At 47.3% G+C, this 22,111-nt stretch overlaps 1 protein-coding gene across 13 annotated transcripts in view; it reads right to left on the bottom strand.

The window, feature by feature from the left end:
• Kdm2b (lysine demethylase 2B) overlaps nt 1-22,111 on the bottom strand; it is a 123,231-nt gene that overhangs the window by 6,237 nt on the left and 94,883 nt on the right. For 10 of the 13 annotated variants that reach the window (XM_051161512.1, XM_051161513.1, XM_051161510.1 and 7 more), the window contains 10 exons: nt 12,453-12,677; nt 7,104-7,247; nt 6,186-6,272; nt 5,748-6,008; nt 5,417-5,530; nt 4,826-4,864; nt 3,966-4,645; nt 3,298-3,461; nt 3,050-3,211; nt 2,249-2,467 (listed from right to left, as the gene is read on the bottom strand). In XM_051161512.1, the coding sequence (XP_051017469.1) occupies nt 2,249-2,467; nt 3,050-3,211; nt 3,298-3,461; nt 3,966-4,645; nt 4,826-4,864; nt 5,417-5,530; nt 5,748-6,008; nt 6,186-6,272; nt 7,104-7,247; nt 12,453-12,677 (2,095 nt within the window). The remainder of the gene's footprint in view (nt 1-2,248; nt 2,468-3,049; nt 3,212-3,297; nt 3,462-3,965; nt 4,646-4,825; nt 4,865-5,416; nt 5,531-5,747; nt 6,009-6,185; nt 6,273-7,103; nt 7,248-12,452; nt 12,678-22,111) is intronic. The other 3 variants (XM_051161514.1, XM_051161511.1, XM_051161523.1) reach the window with 1 other exon arrangement.

The raw sequence follows: 22,111 nt of genomic DNA, 5'->3' as shown, positions 1-22,111 counted from the left end.
AGCAGAGGACTGAAATTTAGATACTACTGCCTCCATCGGGCTTTTAAAAAAGAATGTAGGTATGATCTCTCTGTATTGTGATGGAGAAATAAAATGTAGATGATTTACACACACACACACACCCATCCTGAACTGCACATCCGTAACAACTAGAACGTAGAAAAAGATTTACTATAATTAAGAGCTTAGAACAAGATACTAGCAGCTCTATCATCCTTCAAGTCTCAACTGAGTCCTTGGGTTGGTGTGGGACCCTGCTCTAAGGTCAAATTCTGGTGTTTCTGAATAGCCTCAGTATAAAATAGAGCCCTTTCTCTGCAGGGTTCCCCCTTCACCTGATCTGAAGAACCCCAGACCCCTTAAGGAGCGTCACATAGCCCTCAGGGAAGAGCCTTTCCTGATAAGAAATCCGTTCAGCAAATACCTGGAGATTCCTAGAGATACCCACCCTATGCTAATAAGTCTTGGTTGGGCTGGAGAGATGGCTCAGGTTAAGAGCGGGGGGCTGCTCTTCTAGAGGTCCTGAGTTCAACTCCCAGCAACCACATGGTGGCTCACAACCATCTATAATGTGATCTAATGCCCTCTTCTGGTGTGCAGGCACGCATACAGGCAGAGCACTAAATAAATAAATAAGTAAGCTAGCTTGGTGTCTTGCCTTTCAACCAATGACCTTTAACTGCACCTGGAGATTCTGCCCCCCACCCACAGGATAATTAAGTACTGCTTTCCACTCATATGATCCGGCTGTGGTGTTTATATATCGATTAAGTATCGCTGGCACCCCTAGCCCCAGCAAATCAAACACATTCACCCTTGAAACCCCTCCCACTGCCCGAGGTTTATGTCGTCCCTGATTCATGAAAATAAAGGCTTGCTCTCTCACTCCACTCTTCCACCACAACCGTCTGAGACTCATTTATTCTGGGGAAGAACTGCCACTGGACGCCTGGGGCTTGACTGCTGGCCAGGCAGCGATGGAGGAACAAGATCTGTGCTGATGGGTAGCAAAGCTGCCGCCAGGTGTCTCACTGGACTTGCCTTCTGGCTGGTTTTGGGTGTCTGCCCTCATCCTCTGCTGGGCTTAGCATGGTCGCTTGACAAAGAGCTACATTTTTGGTATCTTCATAGGCTATTGAAACTCCCAAGTTTCCTCTATCGTCTGGTACCAGCAATCTCATTTTAAAAGAGCTAACTGTAACACCCACTGGAAAACTCATTTCCACCCCCGACCCCCACTCCCCCAGACCGGGAGCCTCTAAGCCACTCCTGAAGGAAACGGAACCTTTGATCCCGAGGTCCCTCTGTTCCTATCCAGAAGCAAACAGTGCCAGGACTTGGAACACCAAGCTGGTACATATGGGGGTAAAATCTCACTTCAGCACAGCTCTTTGCCTCTGTTAGTGGTAAAATTCCTGCTACTAAATAAACCTTCACAATGAGGAGGAATAGCTTCCAAGGACTCAAAGCACATAATGATCCCAAACTGTCTATAACCTCCCGCCTCACCTGGTGTGTGGCAATGGATATGGCTGTAAAGACAGGTAAACAACAGTAACACGAATCCTAACGACAGAATGTTACACAGTTATATCAAATGCAATTACAGTAAGACCAGGGTATCCCTTATTAAGAACAACTCTCTCCCTTTTATTTAATTGCAAATTTTGTCTCACATATGAATGTAACAATCCCAATCCAGACTATCTTGAGCTATCAGGAAACACTGTTCACTGGACTGAGGACAAGTGGCCTTGCCATGTGCAACCAAGCTCCAGATCCTTCAGAACCAACTCCAGCCAAAGAACAATGGAAAGAATGAGGATTCCGCAAGATGTGACAGACATAAACAGTGGAACTATCTGTAGTGATTTCATTTCTAAGACAGGCTCCTTGATAGCAGAATCCTAAGAGGCACACAAAGACACGCAACACAGGCAGAAATACGGTTTCTGCTAGTTCACTGGTCAACCCCGTGTCCAGTGGCTCCTGCCTCACAGCCCATGGCTGTTTCCACTCTGGCTGCAGGCATGAGCTTGTCTCAGGAAACACTGGTACATGCTTTCACTGATGTTAGCATTGTTTTTTTGTTTTTATTGGAATTATTACAATTCTAATAGTAACTAACTTCCTCTCTAGAGTTGGCGGCCTCATTCATTTGTGTTTCTAAGCATTGGAACCAGACTGTATGTAGTTCTTAATAAATATCCAGTGCCCAGCTGCCCCACAGCTACAGGGCCCACCTCACCTGATAGGGTGATCTCTGTCAGAGAGTCTCGGGTGGTGGTGCCGACTGCAGTGAGCAGGTTAATGGACTGATCAGTGACGTGGTTACAGTAACTGAGGTGGAGCTTGGAGAGCAGGGGCATGTGGCGGATAATGAGCCGCAGGGAGGCATCTGTGATGTCCAGGCCAGCTAGGCGCAGTTCGACAATGTTCCGGAGTTTGCTCCGATTGTCCATCTGACCTGTTGGAGCAGATAGGAGGAAGGCAACCCATTGACCTCAACAGGGAAGTCAAGTCCTGCTGCTGCTCTGGTACTCTACAGGCCATAGTCATGAAAGGTACCCACCCTAAGCTAGAATTTCAGCCTCTAGATTCTCTAGAGAAATGAGAATTCATAAACACGGTTGGAGAATCTGTCTTCAAGCTATGGTTGTTGAGACTACAATTCATTCCAGCAGCACTGAGTTCAAGCTATTCCTTCTCTTTCTCATCAAGGAAATTCAGAATTTTATCCCAAAATAATAGCACTGCTGGCACAGAAACTCACCCCACCTCATACATGTGCCATTTGAGCTTTGGCTGGGAGGTGGGCCCAGGCAGCTGACCTAAGAGTATACCCTCAAACCCAAAAGCAAGCTGAGACTACTCTGCCCCATGTCTTCCAGCAAAGACTGAGGCCAGAGAAAGCTGATGACACATACACGGTTGGGGGATGGGGTAGGGAACAGCAGGATATAGGTGGTCAAAACCAAACAGGATATCTTGGTCACTCCATCTCCATGAGACAGACTCCTTAGGGTACAGCCCCAGCCTGGCAACTCACCTGGCCTATTGTCTGTGGGTGGGGACAGGAGATCCCGCATCTGGGCATCCTTTAGTCCTTCTACCCACTGGACATCCAGGGTCCGGAGCAATGGACAACTGGAGCTACAGAGGGCTGAGACAGCGATCCATGAGCAGCCGGACAGCACCAAGTCTCGGAGCCCTAGGAGATGAAAAGAGGGTAGGCATCAGCTGACACAATCCAGGCCACCATTACTGCACATTTGGGATCTTGAACCAAAAGCGTACCAGGCAACCGGTTGATGAGCCAACTCAGCTGCTTCTTGGAGATATTGGTCCAGCTGAGGTCAAGGGAGACAGGCTGTCGCCGGATGATGCCACTCAGCATCAGGGGTGTAATGGACTTGCAGTGGTTCAGGTCGATGCGGGTCCACAACCGCTTATCGCAGCACCTGGGAGATGGGCCAGGGAACATCATCAGAGCTGGTGCCTCACCTGGAGAACCCTTGCTTGGTTATGGTAACTCTTTTTCCCCTGCCATCCGCAAGGAGGAAGTTCCTTTAAGACTCAGCCCTCTGCAACCTATTTAGCGTCCACCTTACCCACTTGTGGGCGGGCACCTCTGTTGGATGGCCACATGCTTACATAGAAGATGCCAGCAAGTACTCTCCATAAAGCATCTGCTGGGCCTCGATATGCCTTCTACGGGACACACCTCCTAACAACCCCTGTGGAGGCAGTGGATCCTCCTGTTCATGACCAAAGGTCAGAAACTCAGCTAAAACCAGAACACTGAAAAATAGGCACACTCACATTCAACTTCAGCTAAGTGTAGACAAGGAACTCTATGTGGTCCTTAGTTTTCCATATTAGAAGTGCAAATGGGTGCATCCACAAGCAACTCAAGCCATCTATGCGGCCACACAACCTAAACCCTACATAGCACTGTCCCTCACCAGCGGTTCCAGGTCCTGCAGACCCGCATGCAGACACACAGGTCTTGGTGGCTGAGGTAGCTGAAGACTGCCATCCAAACCTCCCTATGCATGACATGAGCTGCTCCATCATCCAGGGGCAGTGAGTCAGGTGGGGGGCTGATGGGTGGCGGCCGGATCACATGACGCTCCATCTGGATGCACTTGGGTGGGGACGCAGAGGATGGGGGCCGGGAGATAACACGAGGTGGGCTGCGCAGGCCAGGTCCCAGTGGGTGGCGAAGCTCCCGAGGAGTGCCGTTGAGCCCTTTGCTGAAGCGGTGGGGGCGCTCGCAGTGGCTTAGGGGCCTCTTTGGCTCCTCGTTCTCACTCTCTGGCTCTGACTTGATGGGCTGATGGTTCTCGTGGGCCAAGGTACTCTCTGTTTTTTGGATCTCGTGGTTGAGCTCCTTGCTTAGCTCTTTGCTCAACTCTTTGTTGGGGAGGCGCCGTTTTCGACGCATTTTCACCTTTTTCTTTTCTTCTGGGCCTTCAGCCCCCTCAGTGCTGGGCCCAGCAGTGGGTGAGCTGGAACGTGACTGGTCACTCTCCCGGGTCTTAGGAGGCGCCTCAGGCAAATCGTCCTCTGGTTCCTGCTTGAAACGTCGAAGGGGCTTGTTGGCCAGTGCTAGCCGATCCTCCGCGTTCTTCCAGGACCGCCGCTGCAGGAGAGAGGGGGTGAGGATGGTGGCCTGGCATCAGCCTATATGCAGTTTGGGGCAGCACCCACCCCAGACTTCCCGACCCTGTATCATGGGTTATACAGGGCCCCTGGGTGTGTTGCCTACAGCTCTGACAGCTGAGAGTGGGCTGCAGGTACATGAGGGAGGGGAAGATGGTACCTTTTTCCTGAAAAGCTTATCTTCTTTGCCAGGTTTTAGCTGTCATAGGGAAGAAAGGATACAGAGCTTGTTCCTGGACTGGAGAAAGATGGTCCCCTTCACACCACACCACACCATGCTGCATCTTGAGCCCAGTCTCTCCAGCAATGGCTAGAAGGACATCTTCCCACAAAGTCATGTCCTTCACATTTGACTAACAGACAGCATAGTTCTGCCTGTGGCTTTCCCAATAAATGATAGAAATAATGGAAGATGGTCAATTGCCCCCACCCCGCTGACCTCCCACCTGAGACAGACCACAGATGGCAGTTGCCCACTAACAGCAGCGCCATGGCTGAGGGACACCCCCGGCTCTGGAGACCAGGCAGGAGGCATCCCTAGAGAGGCAGGAGCCAGGCGCCACCTTGTGGCTACTAACGGCAAGGTCCATTAGCAAACCTGGGTCACCAGGATCTTCCCAGCCGCAGCTTCCCCAACCAACAGAGAGCCACTGGCCTGCCACAGGAGCATCACCAGGAGTACTGGGGAGTAGAGAGGACAGCCTGGCCTTGCAAATCCCCAAGGCCTAAGGAGGGCGGGGCATGGGAGCACCTGCTGCTGGAAGTAAGTGAGACTGGATCTCCACCAAGGGCTGAGACTGCTGCCTAGAGGGGGCCTCGGCGAGAGGTGAGAGGAAGAACCGGGGGACGTTTGAAGCGTCGAGGCCTAAAGGAGGTGGGAAGAGGAGTGACTTGGCTGGCTTTTCTCTTTCTTTGGGGCCAGGCTCTCAGGATTAGGGTGACCTGCTCAGGGCAGCTCTTAAGAGGCCAGGATCCCGAGTTCTTACCCATTAACCTTCCCTGGTCCCCACCCCACACCCTACACCCCACGCCTAAGACCAGCCACACCACCCTTCTGCTGCCCAGGGCCTCCCAGTTCTTACTCGCTTGCGTCCACTCAGCTCTTGGGGCTTCTCATATTTCCGCTTCCTCCTCAAGTGCACATCATCAGACTTTCGGCGTAGGATGCCATCTGTGGGCACCTTCTTGGGGTGTTCGTCTGACCTGCGTCGGGGAGCCTCTTCACACTCACTCCTCCGCTTGGCTGGCTCCTGCCCTTCCTTGTTGTCCCGGTTCATCTTCTGCTCCTTGAGCAAGGAGCCGGGCAGGTTGGAGGCATACTTAAAGCCAGGGCCACGCTTTTGCTTGTAGGCCAGAGAGAGAGAACAGCAATCCAACTGTATATCTTTGAACTTGCTCTTCTCTTCCCAGCCTGCCGCACCCCACCTGACTGACAACTGGGGACAGGCTGGTCCTGGCAAGGCCCAGCCCGTCCGTTTCTGCCAACCTGACCCAACCAGGCACTTGGAGTCCGCACTCACTTTCCCGGTCTTGCCGGCATGGTTACACTTCGGACACTCCCAGCAGTTGGGAAGCTCGTCGTTGACCACACCCTCTGATTCCTTAATCTGCAAGAACAGGACAGGTCTCAGTGGGCAGGGAAGGGTGTCCACAGGGGCCACAAAGATATAAGGTCTCTTCCAGGCCCACTCTGCCACAGCATTTACACCCCTCCTAGCCGGATCCACCCTGCACCTAGCCAAAATATAAAAGATCCACCATGTGACCGTGTTATTTACCTTAACTGAGCACAGGAGAAAGAGTAAAGCAATAATTACCAGGAGAGGATGGCCTCCAAAGCCATGGATGGCACAGCAACCCCTTCAGGTGGGTGTGACAAAGAAATGAGGGCCAAAAACAAAGGTCCTCACCCCCTGCAGCCCAGCTACGAACGCATTCCTCTGGGACAGAGACATGTGCCAGCAAAGAATGGGTTCTTCCTTTCCAAGATAGAATCAGCTGCCTGAGCCAGGCAGGCACAGAGGTCACCCAGAAGGCAGTCCTGTCCTAGCATATCACGGGAACCGGTTCCTGGCGCAGAGGCACAGGAGAGCAACCACCTATAGCTCATGACCGGCCCTCCCTGGCCCAGGTCCTTTTCTCCCAGAAACCAGGCATAAGGATTCATGTTTTCTGTCTACTGAGATGCTTGGACCCTGCTATAGTTCTGTGGTACTGGGTGTTTAAAAAGAACTGAATTTATTACTCAGGACACTACTTCAAACTCTTCCTGCCCTGGGCTTACGACCTAACACAGAATACCCTAGAATTGAGGGTCCTCTAGGAACTCAGCATGCCAGCTGTGTATCCTCACCACTTGAGCAGCAGTTGCTGCTACATCAGAACCATCAGGCCCTGAAGCACGGGGTGGGGGGTGTCCGGGGCCCCAGGGATGCTACCTTAAGACATCCAGGGTGGATGATCTCGTTGCAGATGGAGCACTCCATGAGCATGAGGTTAAACTTGCCTTCTTCCTCTTCCACTGTGTCCTCCTTCCCTGCCTCGCCACACACAAGGCACACGGCGGTGTGGGGCAGCACTGGCTGAGGACCCAAGAAACATGCAATCAGCGCCAGGTGCTTGACAAGAACTAGGTATACAGCAACAAAACATCAAAATCTCCTGTATCTTCAACTTATCTTTTGGAGGAATGAGGCAGACAAAGTAAAGAACACATTCTGCTTCTATAGACAACTTTAAGTGTAGAGGCCAGGCATGGCTTCCCAGTTGGAAAAGAAGCATGCCCACCGAGAGCTCAAGCTCTTCTTACCACTGTTGTCCAGGCACAGTGCACAGCCTCAGTCCGCACAGCCTCAGTACCCAAGGCCTCAGTACCCAAGGCCTCAGTACCCAAGGCCTCAAAAGAGGGCTGTGGGGTCAAACTCATCTTGAGTAAGAGCAAGGCATGATTTGCTTTCTGCAGTAACAGTACAAAAGAATGGGTGGGTGAAAACACTGGGGCCTCACTACTGGGCGCTAGGTCCTGCCATCCCGGTAACCAGTCACTCAGGACCACACGCATACCGAAAAGATCACTAGTTCTATTAATGTCTTTGATTATTAACTTCATAAAACCCTCAACCCTTTCCACACATCCTTTCCACACAGGAAGTATGAACAATACTTCCCCAAGCCGAAGGGCTGTTACCAAAGGAAAAGCACATGTGACTACGTTTTGAGCTCAACTGACCACCAGGTTCTCCAGGAACATCTTTGTTTTTGTTTCTTCTGCATTTATTTATTGAGGTGGGGTTTCAACTGTAGCTCAGGACATCTAGAAACTCATGACTGCCTGCTTCAGCCTCCACGTTACTGAGACTACTGGTGTGAGCTAACGTGTTTAGCTTAGAACATAATTTTTATTTGAAAGAGTAGAAAAATCAGTAACAGCTGTTGTATCTTCTTGAAGACTTAAAATGTGAACCTGTCATTAAAAAACAAAAACAAAAAACTGCCAATTGGTACAAATGACAAAATTCATGAATCTAAAAGCAAATGAAGTTCTCCTTCACCTAGTAGTTTTCCCATGGCCAGCAACAGGCTTTCTTATCAGAATGATGGCAACAGTATCGCATGTGATTTATGTGCATATGGTTAGAATATGCTGCAATCCCTGGGCAGTGGCCTCAGTTATCAGTGTGTCAAGTTACAAACCTAACTACAGGAGCAAGGGCAAGACTGACAACTTTTAATGTAACAATATGAAAAGCTAATTGTTACAATTTCAGATTCCATTTTGCAACTAACTTTAAGAAGCTGCTGCAGGGCAGTGGTGGCCCTTGCCTTTAGTCCCCTGCCTCAGGAGGGGAATCTCTGAATTCCAGGACAGCCTGCTCTACAGGGCCAGCTCCAGGATAGTCAAGGCTACACAGAGAACTGTCTCAAAAGCAAACAAACAAAACAAATAATAAAAGAAGCTGCCACCTGTAGGATTCTGGCAGCTCTTGAAAGGACCCACGCTTATATGCAGAAGCTGTTAGCATGTTCTTCCCTTGCTCAACTATCTGTGGGAGGCTGGATTTTTCCTCATTCTCCACCCAAATCAACATATATTAGCATATGTAACAGGTGGGATATAGAAGGAGATAGGAAAATACAAGTCCTAATGAGCCAGATACAACAGATTCATAGAAGCATGCAACAATGTCACTCTTTCCCCTACTTTTATTTTTGAAAATATAGAGGTGGCGCTCATAAAAACATGTCATTTGTGAACATGCTTATTATTAAAATGAATTTACAACATTTTAAAATTTCTCAATTGTAATTTCAAATATAGCATTTATAAACAGCACAGATAAATGGTTTTCCAGGGTCCTTATAAACTCCCCCACCCCCCGCAAGACAGGGTTTCTCTGTGTAGCCTTGGCTGTTCTGGACTCGCTTTGTAGACCAGGCTGGCCTCGAACTCACAGAGATCCACCTGCCTCTGCCTCCCGAGTGCTAGGATTAAAGGTGTACGACACCATGCCTGGGCACCTAGTTCATATAATTTGAGAATTGGTATACATGACACACAGTGAGGTAAGGGGCCAAGGTAGATCTTTCATCTTCCTGTGCCAGTTAGCACCTAGTACACAGGTAAGTACCTTCTGTTTTAATTAAAGTGCTTCACAGGGACCTCAAAGTAATCTGGGATACATACATTCCACAGATAAATAAAGTTTTTGTGAGGCTGGGTATGGTGACAAACATCTTTATTCCCACTTAGAGGCAGGTGGGTCTCAATGAGTTTGAGGCCAGCCAAAGCTATACAGGGAGACCCAGTCTCAAAAACAAACTAACAAAACAGCTCAGAATTTTAAGGAGCCTGCCTGTGGAAACTGCTGGCTTTGAGCACAATGTTACCTAGACTTTGGCAAGTGACCCATGCCTATCTGCACACGTAGAAAGATAACGGAAACCTGTGTGGTGTGCTACCTTATCTCTGTAGGTGCCTGGCTAGGTGTCTCCTTGCGCACCCTTGTTGGCAGGGGGAGACTTGTGTCTTCTGCCTTCCCCCACAAGACTTCCTGAATTGGCTTAACATTTTTTTTTCTCCCTAGGATATCGCTTTCTGTAGTCCAAGCTGATCTGGCAATTGCTTCATTCGGAATAGGCTGGCCTCACATTTTTGTCAATCCTCCTGCCTCAGCCTTACCCTTTACCCATTTGTGACCCATAAGCCCCTGCCCCCTCCTTTAGGCTCCCTGTCTCCATGTGTCTTACACAAACATCCTCCTTGCTGTCCAAGCTTATCTCCACCTCTGGTGCCTCACAACCAGCCCCCGACCTCAGGCCTTCCTCTTGCTTTCAAGGGCTGTTCGTACCAGGCATGTCCCTACTCACACCACAGCTGAGTTTCTTAAGATGCCCTGACCCACTCGTAGCAGGGACAGTTTCCTGTGCAGCCTCTCTGCCCTGCTCACCTCAGGTTCTTTCTGCCTTTCTTGTCCTCCTAAAACCAGCCATTGCTGCTTCAGATAATGCCTGAACACATCTTTTCCTTGGATTTCAGTGAGTTCTTTGTTTTCCCAAATACCAAGGTGGCAGCTGTTTCCTCATCCCACACCCTTCAGTACCTTATAGAATAATCAACCACTCTCTTTGTTTTGCTTAATGTTATGTCTGATATTTCACAATTTCACACACAGCCAACTAAAGACAGGTCTCTCTAAACAGCGCTGGCTGGCCTGGGCCTAGAATTCACTACGTACCCCAGGCTGCCCTTGAACTTACAGAGATCTGCAGGTCCTGTTCCTAGCACCCATGTACTTGGTGCCTCACAAGTGTCTACAACTTCAGTCGCAGGGGATCTGACACCCTTTTCTTACCTCTGTGGGAATCAGGCATACACAGTGGTGCACAGACATACACACAGGCAACACACGCATACAATGCACACACATGGTGTGTATAGTTGCTGGCAGAACAGTCATACACAAAAGACAAAATAAACAAATCTAAAATTCCAAAACTAAACAAAAACCCTTGCACTGATTTTGAGGGACAATATGCAGAATATATAAAGAATTTCTACAACTCATCAAAACAAAAGACAAAAAAAAAAAATCCAACCTAAAGATGGGTAAAGGACTTGAAAGAAGATATGCAAGTGGCCAGCACGTACATGAAAAGGTGTTTGACATCCATCATTATTAGGGCAATACAACTTAAACCAGCGACTACTCAGTCCACTTTAGGATGGTAAGCCAAAAACAAAGAACAGACAACTCAAGAAAATAACGTGGCCAAAGATGTGGAGAGTCTCTGTACCTGGCATGCAATGTAAAATGGCATCACCACTATGTAAATTACTCAAAAACTAAAAATAGAATTATTCTGATCAAAGAGTTCCACTTCTGCCCACACAGGCCAGATGTCACAAAGGTGTTCAAGTGTTCATGGCAGCATTATTCACAAGAGGCAACAAGTAGAAACAACTCGAATATCCACAACCAGCGAACAAAAAAACAAAACAAAAAAAGTCTTCTGGTGGGCAGGCACACATGAGGGCAGAAAACTGTATAAATAATAAGTAAAATTAAAACAAAAACAAAAAAGGCATGCTATACACCTAATTTATATTATAGTACTCAACATTAGCACCTTAGCCAGGTGTGGTGGTGCACATGTGTCAGCCCAACATGGAGGCGGCTGATGCACAAACACTGTCATGAATTCGATGCCAAAAGGGCTACAAGAGCAACACTGTGGCACGATACACAAATAAGCATACACAAGTTTTAAATTAAAACAATTCTGTCAGATGGGCGGTAATGGCCTTAGCCTTTAATCCCAGCACTCAGGAAGGCACAGGCAGGCGGATCGCTGTGAGTTTGAGGCCAGCCTGGTCTACAAAGTGAGTCTAGGGTGCCAGGGCTACAAAGCAAAATAAAAAACACAACAAACAAACCAACAAAAAAGGGTAAGTTGGGGCTGGAGAGACGGCTCAGCGGTTAAGAGCACTAGCTGCTCTTCCAAAGGTCCTGAGTTCAATTCCCAGCAGCCACATGGCGGCTCACAGCATCTGTAATAGAATCCGATGCCCTCTTCTGGTGAGCATGAAGATAGAGTACTTGTATACATAAAATAAAAAATAATTAAAAATAAATGGGTAAGTTGGCATTTTATGGTATGCTATTTTTTTGACAAGTAACAAAAAACAAGTCCGTATGAACAGAGAGAGGAGGAGGAGGTGACCAAGGCTTAGGGGTGGGGGTGGGGGGCAGGAGCATTCATGGAGAAGGAGCTCACTGATCCAATAGTACGTTGGACTCATGGACCAGATCACCAGGGTGTGTGGAGGGAACTAAAACTGAACCCCAGGACTGTGTCAGGTTGCCAAAGAAGTGTGGAGTGTCTGGACGGGCTGACCAAGTTCTCCGTGGGCCCAGCTCCACCCTGCCATACATCACTTCTCCTTGTCCAGGACACAACTGACCTTCCACCCAAACTTCTGACTGTGAAGGAAGGACAGGAAGGAAGGGGCCGGAATCATCATGAACTGGACCATAAATGTTGGTAACAGGGTCACAGTCAAGACAGGCTGCTCTGACCTCTTTAATTAGAGGGACTTCAAAGTACTCAGCCATTTCAGGAAGGGAAGAGTTATAGACCAGATAACAAAGGAGAGTCTGACAACATGGCAAGACTGGCCCAGTGCAAAAGAGTACCGCCTAACCCCCTCATCCTACAGGGAGCACCTCTAGGGTAGGACAGGCTAGCAACCTGGGAAGGAGCCTGGCCTGTGCCTCCTGCGCACTCACCGCAATGCACTGCCGCATGATGCAGCTCTGCTTCATGCGCCCGGGGCCTCCAAACTTCTTCATGTCCTTGCAAAAGTGGCACTCTCCGCACTCCGTCCGCAGGCAGGCCTCGCACTTGCGGCATCGCGTCCGGCGCCTGCGAGCTCCTGCTGTTGTTCGGTTGGCAGCCAACTTTACCGCTGAGGTCGGGCCCAACTTGCCCTTAGGCCGACCCACCACCCGGTTCTGGTTGAGAACAGATGGAACAAGTGAGATGGGAGGATTCAGGGGCAGCTGAGCACCTAGGAAAGGCTCTTAGGTGGAGCTGTATACCCACGCAAGAGATGCTGATGTTGGCAGCTGTGGTACCTAGGAAAGTGACCGTACTGAGACGGGACTCAGGGCAACTAGGCAAGTTAGGTAAGCTCAAACTGCATGACAGATAACCTCTGAAAGGGGGCAACTTGGATACAGGCAGACATGTACAGTGAGTGGGAGCACATAATGAGGACACAGGGAAAGTGCCACGTGACTGGCATCCTTCTACAAACTAAGAAAGAGCAAACACTATGGACTAACATCAGAAGCCAGAAGCAAGGAAGTATCCTCAACTTGAACCTTTGGAGCAAGCTTGATCTCGGACTTCTGGTGTCCAAAAGTGCGACTAAAGGCCTGCAGCTTTAAATTCCCTGCTAGCACAGATATGAGGAACGTCACTGTAAGCAGCACCCTCCTGTGCAGCAGCTGTCCTGCCTCCAGACAGTGTGAGACCTAATGGCCGCTCTGACCTCCTCCTGCCCACAGCACTTGTCTCCAGCTGACTGTTGCTCTGGGACAAGGCACAGAAGAGCTGACATCACAGGGCTATCATGCAATACTGTATGGCCCTGTGATGCCTTGTCATCAGATAGCCCAGGCGAGTTGGACAATACCCTGAAAAAGGTTCCCTTGACTTCAGAGCCCCCGAAACTGGGCTTCAAGAGTATCATTCCTTGTGATTTGGAAGAAAACATAGATCAGATAAAAAAATAAAGCAGTGCTCAACAATGACACAAGCAGCTATAGTTCTTGCCTCTAGTCCCCAGGCCCAGATCCAAGAGGCATAATGGGCCTGCCAAGCTAATTACTGGGGACCGCTGTCCACCAAGGTTCTGAGACAGGAAGGACAAGTATGGTAGATAGTACTGTCTAAAGCACTGGTTCTCAACTTGTGGGTCACACCCCTTTTGAAGTCAAAGGACCCTTTCACAAGGGTTGCTTAAGACCATTGGAAAACACAGGCATTTACATTAAGATTCATAACGGTAGCGGAATTATGGTTATGAAGTAGCAACAAAAATAATTTTATGGCTTGACACCACAACAGGAGGGACTGTATTAAAGGGTCGCAGCATTAGGAAGATTGAGAACTGCTACTATAAAGCATCCTTTCGTAGCATGAAGTTGTCCCTCTGCTAGGGAGGAAACGCTCATGTTCAAACCTACCAGCCTAATTGCCACTCAGTGTTTAAAGTCACTTTTCAGGCAACAGCTTATCCGCAGTAAACTTTCGTAGTTTGTCATTCTTGGCACAAGAATCTTATCCCACTCCTACCCCCACCTCTCCACCCAAGGGCCCCCCCCCCGCCACCAAAAAAAAAAAAAAAAAAAAAGAAAGAAAGAAAGAAAAAAGAAAAACAAATACAAATTTAAAAAACCTGGGCAGTGGTGGCGCACACCTTTAATCCCAGCACTCGGGAGGCAGAAGCAGGTGGATCTCTGTGAGTTTGAGGCCAGCATGAACAAGTTTCAGGACATCCAGGGCTACACAGAGAAACTCTGTCTCAAAACAAAAAACAAACAAACAAAAACCAAAACCAAACCAAAAGAGAGGCTGGAGAGATGGCTCAGAGGTTAAGAGCACTGACTGTTCTTCCAGAGGTCCTAAGTTCAATTCCCAGCAACCACATGGTGGCTCACAGCCATCTATACATAATGAGATCTGGTGCCCTCTTCTGTCGGGCAGTCACACATGCAGGCAGAACACTGTATACAAAATAAATAAATAAATCTTAAAACAAAAACAAAAAAAGCCAAAGAGCCCTATGCCACGGGCCTGAAGAGCTGTTACTGTGCAGCTTCCCAGCTCCCAGGGACCCTTTGCATCATACACACCTCCCCTGACCCAGGGGCTTTCTACAACACCCATCCACATTCGGAAGAAAAAGTGTCTACCTTTCTCTATGAATACAGCCACACCGTCTCAGACATACTTTCCTAGTGGCCTCTAACACTCAAGGAACTTGTAGGGCCTCTGCAGGCCCAGGTGCTGGAGAAAAGTCTGTAATACCCCATCTGCTCTGAACCCTAATTTGCTATTTCAGGTTTTCTGGCCGATGTACCCTCATTTCCCCTGTGATGGTAGGAATAAGGGTGAGCAGGGCCGCAGTCTAGAGGGCTACCCACTCACTAGTCACTCTTCCTTCCAGAGGGTCCCACAGACCTCCTCTCACTATACTTACAGTGAGAGTCTGAGCTTCCTCAAAACACACACAAGACCAGTTCTACCATGCTCACATCTTTAGTAGGGCACCAGCCTTCGCACTGTATACATCAGGCTAAGTTAGGTCTGCTATCAGGTAAGACAACCAGTGTCTAGAGCTTTGTGGATTTGAGAATGGCACACAGACTCCGGCAACTGCTTAAGCGGCAGCAACAGAAATGGCTAGACTGGAGGGCAGCAGTGTTGACGATGGTGGCAGGTAATTGTAAATGGTAGGCATTTTCTGAACACCATTTGTGAACACTGTGGTTATCATTTTTTGTTTATTTGTTTGTTTTGTTTTTCGAGACAGGGTCTCTCTGTGTAGCCCTGACTGTCCTAGACTCACTTTTTAGGCCAGGCTGGCCTCGAACTCACAGCGATCTGCCTGCCTCTGCCTCCTGAGTGCTGGGACTAAAGGCGTGCGCCACCACGCCCGGCGGTCATCATTTATATATGATACAATCTAGTTTTCTAGTGGTAAGTCCGTGGCAGTTGCCTTATCATCCCCGCTTTTCAGATGTGCACCTAAAGCTAGAGGTCAAATGTGTCACTCAGGATCCCAAAGATCTCAAAGTCTGCAGAGGAGATGTGGACCATCAGCCCCACAGAGGCCACTGAACTGGCACATGCCCTCAGCTTGGAGGTGCAGCAAGGGATGCTGGGAAGACAGGCCCAGAAGGTGCTGCCTCCTCCATATTGTGCCCTTTCCTCCTTCCACCAGGGGCCAATGTCCCCACAGGTCACTCAGCAAATTCCTAAAAGCATGGCAGTGACAAGAGTACTTTTTGGGAGTCTTAGGTTAGGTAGAGGGAAGGGTAGCACCCCATCCACCTGTAGGAAAAAACCGAGGAGGAGGGAGGACTTATCTTGGGCCCTTGGCGCAGGAAATTCCACAAAGCTTTTCTTACAGTCTTTTGTGTACTCCCTCAAAGCTCCAAACACCAACGCTGAACTCCCCTTGTATCTGTCCTTCTACCACATGGAGCTATAGCACCCAGCATGCGGCTTCAAGGTCATTTCTTCATTTTTTTTTTCAATCCCAGGCTAGCCCTGAATTCACTATGTAGTCAAAGGTGACCTGAACTCCTTGATTGTCTTGCCTGAGTGCTTAGACTACAGGCATGTCTTACCGTCCCTGGCTGATGTAGCCCTGGGGACTGAGCCAGGGCTTTGGGCATGCCGGTAAGCACTGTACAGACCCAACTGTGTTCCCACTCCCGCTTGTTGATTAGTCCAAGATCCACAACCTTAGTTCATTTAAAGAAGACTATTAAAGCCCAAATCACACATACTGTAAAGATTCGAAAGCACCTCCCTTAAAAGGAAATGTCTCACTACGCAGTCCTGGCTGGCTTCGAACTGGTAGAGATCTGTATGCGCCTGACTCTTCTGTGTTGAGATTAAAGGTATTCTACCACGCCCAACAAAGGAAATGTTATAAAGAAGGTTCACTCACTCATTCTCTCAATATTTATGAGTATCTCCCATCTTCCGGGTACTACCTTCCAGAAAGTTCATGGGTTTAAAAAAAAAAATCTCAAAAGTCCCGCATCTACGTCACGCACGCACGCACATCTTTTAAAATGATAGTCAAAGCTACAGAGAGCTGAGTTGTATGCTTACAACACACAAGACTCTGAGTTTGATGCTCAGAAACAAAAAGGATGAAAAAGAAAAGTTGGAAAAAATAACAACATGGAAGACGTTGAACTTCCTGGTTTCAAAACTTCCTACAAAAGGGCAGTCAACAGTAAGGTGTGGTGCTGGCACAAGAACTGAAGGTGCAGAAATAAAATCACTCTTTTCACCAAAACAAACAAACAAACAAACAAAAAAACAGTTGGGGGGAATTCTTTAAACAAATGGTACAGAGAAAAGTAGAAGTCCACCTGCCTAAAAAGAAGAAGAAGGAGAGGAGGAGGAGGAGGAAGAGGAGGAGGAGGAAGAGGAGGAGAAGAAAGAAGAAGAAGAAGAAGAAGAAGAAGAAGAAGAAGAAGAAATAATTACATTACTTCACACTACACACAAAAGACAACCCAACCCCAAAATGGATCAGAACGCTAAACATCTGGCAAAAGAATTAACAGCTGTAGGAAATAGTCTCTTGAAGATAACAACCAAGGCAAAAGTACTGAAAGAAAACTATAAAATCAGACTTCCTCAAAATTAAAGTTTTTAGGGGCAAGAGTGATGGCTCAGTGGTTAAGAGGACCCGGGTTCAATTCCGAGTACCCACCTTGGCAGTTCACAACTGACTGTAACTCCAGTTCCAGAGGAAATCAATTATTAAAAGAAAAAAATAACTTTTGTGTTTCAAAAAACACCACTAGAAAACATTTGTGGGCTGGAGAGATGGCTCAGTGGTTAAGAGCACTCACTGCTCTTCCAGAGGTCCTGAGTTCAATTCCCAGCAACCACATGGTGGCTCACAACCATCTATAACGAGATCTGATGCCCTCTTCTGGCATGGAGGAGAACATGCAGGCAGAACACTATATACATAATAATATATAAATAAATTGTTTTCTTTTTAAAGAAAATATTTGCATATCATTTATGCTGTAAAGGACTAGGATTCAGAATAATCTTTTTGTTGTTTCATTTTTTGAGGCAGGGCCTCTCTGTCTTAGCCTTGGCTGTCCTTGAATTCACAGCAATCCACGTGTCTCTGCCTCAAGTGCGAGGATTAAAGGCATGTGCCACCATGCCCAGCCAGAATAAGTAACTCTTAATAACTCAATGATAAAAATACAAAATGTCGGGCTGGAGAGATGGCTGAGAGGTTAAGAGCACTGGCTGCTCTTCCAAAGGTCCTCAGTTCAATTCCCAGCAACCATATAGTGGCTCACAACCATCTATAATGAGATCTGGTGCCCTCTTCTGGCGTGCAGGTAGAGCACTCTGTATATAATAAACAAATAAATCTTAAAACAAAAACAAAAACAAAATGTCAAGCCAGGTGTGGTGACACATGTCTTTAATCCCAGCACTCTGGAGGCAGAGGCAGGCGTGTGAGTTCAAGACCAGCCTGGTCTACAAAGAGAGTCCAAGACAGCCAGGGCCACACAGAGAAACCCTGTCGTGAAAAAAAAAACCCAAAATAAAAAAATGTCAACTTAAAGCCAGGTGCAGTGGCACAGGCCTGTAATCCCAGATCCAGGGAGGCAGAAACAGGTCTATCTCTGTGAGTTCAAGACCAGCCTGGTCTATGAAGTGAGTCTAGGACAGCCAAGGCTACAGAGAAACCCTAACTTGAAAACTCAACCAACCAACCAACCAAGCAATCAATATTTATTTATTTATTTATTTATTTGTTTGTTTGTTTGTTTATTATGTGTGCCTGCTGGCCAAAAGAGGGCACTGGATCCCAGTATAGATGGTTGTGAAGCATGGTGTGGTTGCTGGGAATTGAGCTCAGGACCTTTGGAAGAACAGCCAGTGCTCTTAACCTCTCTGAGCCATCTCTCCAGCCCCAATCAATTTTAAGTGGAATAAATTCAACTAAAAATTGGACAAAAGAGGGGCTGGGTGAGCCAGATGTGGTGGCACACACCTTTAATCCCAGCACTCGGGAAGCAGAGGCAGACGGATCACTGTGAGTTCAAGGCCAGCCTAGTCTACAAAGCAAGTCCAGGACACAGCCAGGGCCACACAGAGAAACAAAAAATAAATAAAAATAAAAAATAAATAATAAATAAAAGCTGGAGAAATGGCTCAGCGGTAAAGAACATTGACTGCTCTTCAAGAGGACCTGAGTTCAATTCCCAGCAACCACATGGTGGCTCACAACCATCTATAATGTGATCTGATGCCCTCTTCTGGCATACAGGTGTACATGCAGGCAGAGCACTGTATACATAAAAAATAATAAATAAATAAAGTAAAAATTCCTTTAAAAAAATAAATAAAAATAAAAATAAAAAGAGGGGCTTGGTGGTTAAGAGCACTGGCTGCTCTTCCAAAGGACTCCAGCTCAGTTCTCTGTACCCACCAAACTTAATGGCCACCTGTAACTCCAATTCCATGGGGTCTGGTGCCCTCTTCTGGCCTCTATGGGCACTGCATACACATGGTGAACAGACACCTGTGCAGGCAAAACACACATAAAAGTAATTAAAATGGACAAAGGATTCTTTTTTTTTTTTTGGACAAAGGATTCTAATAGCTACTTCTTCAAAAAAATAAAAATAAATCCAGGCAGTGGTAGCGCATGCCTTTAATCCCTGCAGAGGCAGGCAAATTGCTGTGAGTTTGAGGCCAGCCTGGTCTACAAAGTGAGTTCAGGACAGTCAAGGTTACACAGAGAAACCCTGTCTCAGAAAACAAAACAAAACAAAAAGCCTACAACAACCACAAAAATAAATAAATAAATAGATAGATAGATAAACTAAAACCAAAAAAATAAAAACACCCAAATAGCCAACAAACAAGGACAAGATGCTCAGCATCACTAGCACCAAGAGTCTGCAATGTGCACTGGGGATTCATTCATTAAACCCCCTCATTCACATACTCACCCACACATCCACCTACCCAAGTGTTTTCTGGCTGTGAATTATGAACCAGATTACATCTAAATTCTGGGAGTGCTGAGATGAGTAAGTTGTGTAGCCTACTCGTAAAGACATTACCGTCTGGAAGGAGAAACACTGGAACCCTGTAAATGCAACATGATGATACTACAACAAGCTAACCTAAGTGATAGTCACTTTTTAACATATGTGCACCAATAGCTTCTGAGGTAGGGATTATAGTCTCCATTTGCAAGTGAGGGAACCGCGGGACGCGTGGTTAAGTAACTTGCCCCATGTCACTCTGCTGTAAAGTGAGAAAACTAAGCTAGGAGTCTAGGCAGTAGCTCTAATGTCTGGACTCTGGAATACAAACCCAGAAGAAATGCCTCCTTTTCTGGGAAAGGGTCATCCTGACCACAGCAGCTGCTGATTACATGGGCAGCAGAGGGAGAAGAGGACTGGACAGGGCAGCAGTGAGGGTGGTGTTAGGGAGGGGGCAATCTAGGCAGAAAGAGGAGTAAAATAGAGATGTGAAAGTACATGACACATTCAAGAACTACCAACAGCTCAGCAAAGCTTCTGGAAAAGAGTTCTGAGGTAGCAGGAACCTAATCTGCAGGGCCTCCTAGGCCATGTTAGGGAAACACACCCTGTATGTACAAGACCTCACACACAAGAGCAACAGGACTATGTTCTAGCAATAGTACGGGGCAGTGAGCAAGACAAAATACAAGCAAAGATCAGCTAAAAATTGTGACGGTATGAACAAAAGCAACAGACATGATGACAGCAGGGACAATTCAGGACCCTGGTGGAAGGTAGAATAGGAGGGTTAAAGCAGGACCAATTTCTTTCTGGCTTGAGCAACAGGCAGAGCACGGAGCCTAGGAGGTGGAGGAAACAATGAGACTGCAGGGGACCCTGTAATCTGCAGGGTCTAGGGAGCAAACCAAAGCAAAGATACACATCCAGGAATCAACATTACGTAAGTGCTAACTCTGCACCATTATTGCAGGAACTGGTGAGGGTGAGGGGGCAGCCAGAGGGATAATGTTTGACAAGAACCCTAAAACTGAAAACATTAAAATAAACCTAGTGGGCTGGAGCGATGGCTCAGAGGCTAAGAGCACTGCCTGCTCTTCCAAAGGTCCTGAGTTCAATTCTTAGCAACCACATGGTGGCTCATAACCATCTATAATGAGATCTGGTGCCCTCTTCTGGCCTGCAGGTGTACATGCAGGCAAAATACTGTATACATAATAAATAAATCTTAAAATAAATAAATAGAACCCAAGCAGGACTGACTCTTTCAGGAATGCCAAGACTGCAGGGAAAGCAGTTGGAAGTGCCTCTCATTAAAAGCCTGGGAAGTTTTAGCTGGGTGGTGGTGGCACACACCTGTAATCCCAGCACTCAGAGAAGCAGAAGCAGGTGGCTCTCTTTTTGTTTGAGGCTATCCTGGTCTAAAAAAAAGGAGCCCAGGAGAAACCCTGTCTTGAAAACAAAACAAAACAATGCAGTGATCTAGAGTTTTGCAGGTGGTGGCACACGCCTTGAATCCCAGTACTCAGGCAGAGGCAGGTGGGCCTCCACCTGGTCTACAGAGCAAGTTCTAAAACAGTCAGGACCAAATGGAGAAACAAAACAAGTTTCTACAGTGAGGCTGGGCAGTGGTAGCACACACCTTTATTTCCAGCATTTGGGAGGCTGAGGCAGGCAGATCTCTGTGAGTTTCAGGACAGCCAGGCCTACACAGAACAACCCTATCTCAAAAAGACAAAAAGTTTCTACAGTCAAAAGTAGTCAAATGAGGAAAAATAGTAAAATGTACCTAAATGTTTTTACAATTAACACAGTTTTACAGGTTTGGTAGGCTCATAGCTATTTGGTAACCTAAAGTAAAAACCAAAAGTTCAAGGCCTGTCTGGGCTACAGTGAGTTGAAGGAGCATGAAAAACTTAGTGAGACTCTGTCTCAAAACAAATAGAAAATAGCAATTTCTAAAACTTAAAATTAAAAGTAGAGGAAGTGGGCAAGATGGCTCAGTGACTGAAGACACTTGCCACTCTGATATCCTGAGTTTGATCCTGAGAGAATTCACTCCCACAGGTTGTCCTCCTCATGTCAAGCCCCGTGTACACCCACACACATGTGCACACACAGAATAAATGTAATTTTTGAGAAGGGAAGACTGGTGCCTCAGTGATAGAGAAGCTGGGGTCTGCTGTGCTCAAGGACCTGACTGAGTTCAACTCCCAAAGCTGGGGGTAGGGGAATGGGTCTACGTTTCCCACCAACCTACCACAAAAAATACCACTGCCATTTATCCCTTTAACATCTTTAAAAAACAAATGAACAAATAAACAAAGAAAACCTAGCCAGGTATGGAGGCACAAGCCTTTAATCCCAGCACTCAGGAGGCAGCAGAGGTAGGTGGATCGATGGCCTACAAAGCAAGTTCAAGACAGCCAAGGCTATACAGAGAAACCCTGTCTCGAATGCCCCTTAAAAAACAAACAAACAAACAAACAAAACAAAAAATTAATACTGCATCCTGCTGCACAACACAGCCAAGCTGACATCAAAAGTCACTCCTAGTCTCAAATCCCTCAAGTGTCACGGACACACCAGTGCTGTGGGCC

This window comes from Acomys russatus, chromosome 19 (assembly GCF_903995435.1).
Source record: "Acomys russatus chromosome 19, mAcoRus1.1, whole genome shotgun sequence".
Taxonomy (NCBI): domain Eukaryota; kingdom Metazoa; phylum Chordata; class Mammalia; order Rodentia; family Muridae; genus Acomys; species Acomys russatus.
This window is presented reverse-complemented; position numbering and strand designations above follow the sequence as displayed.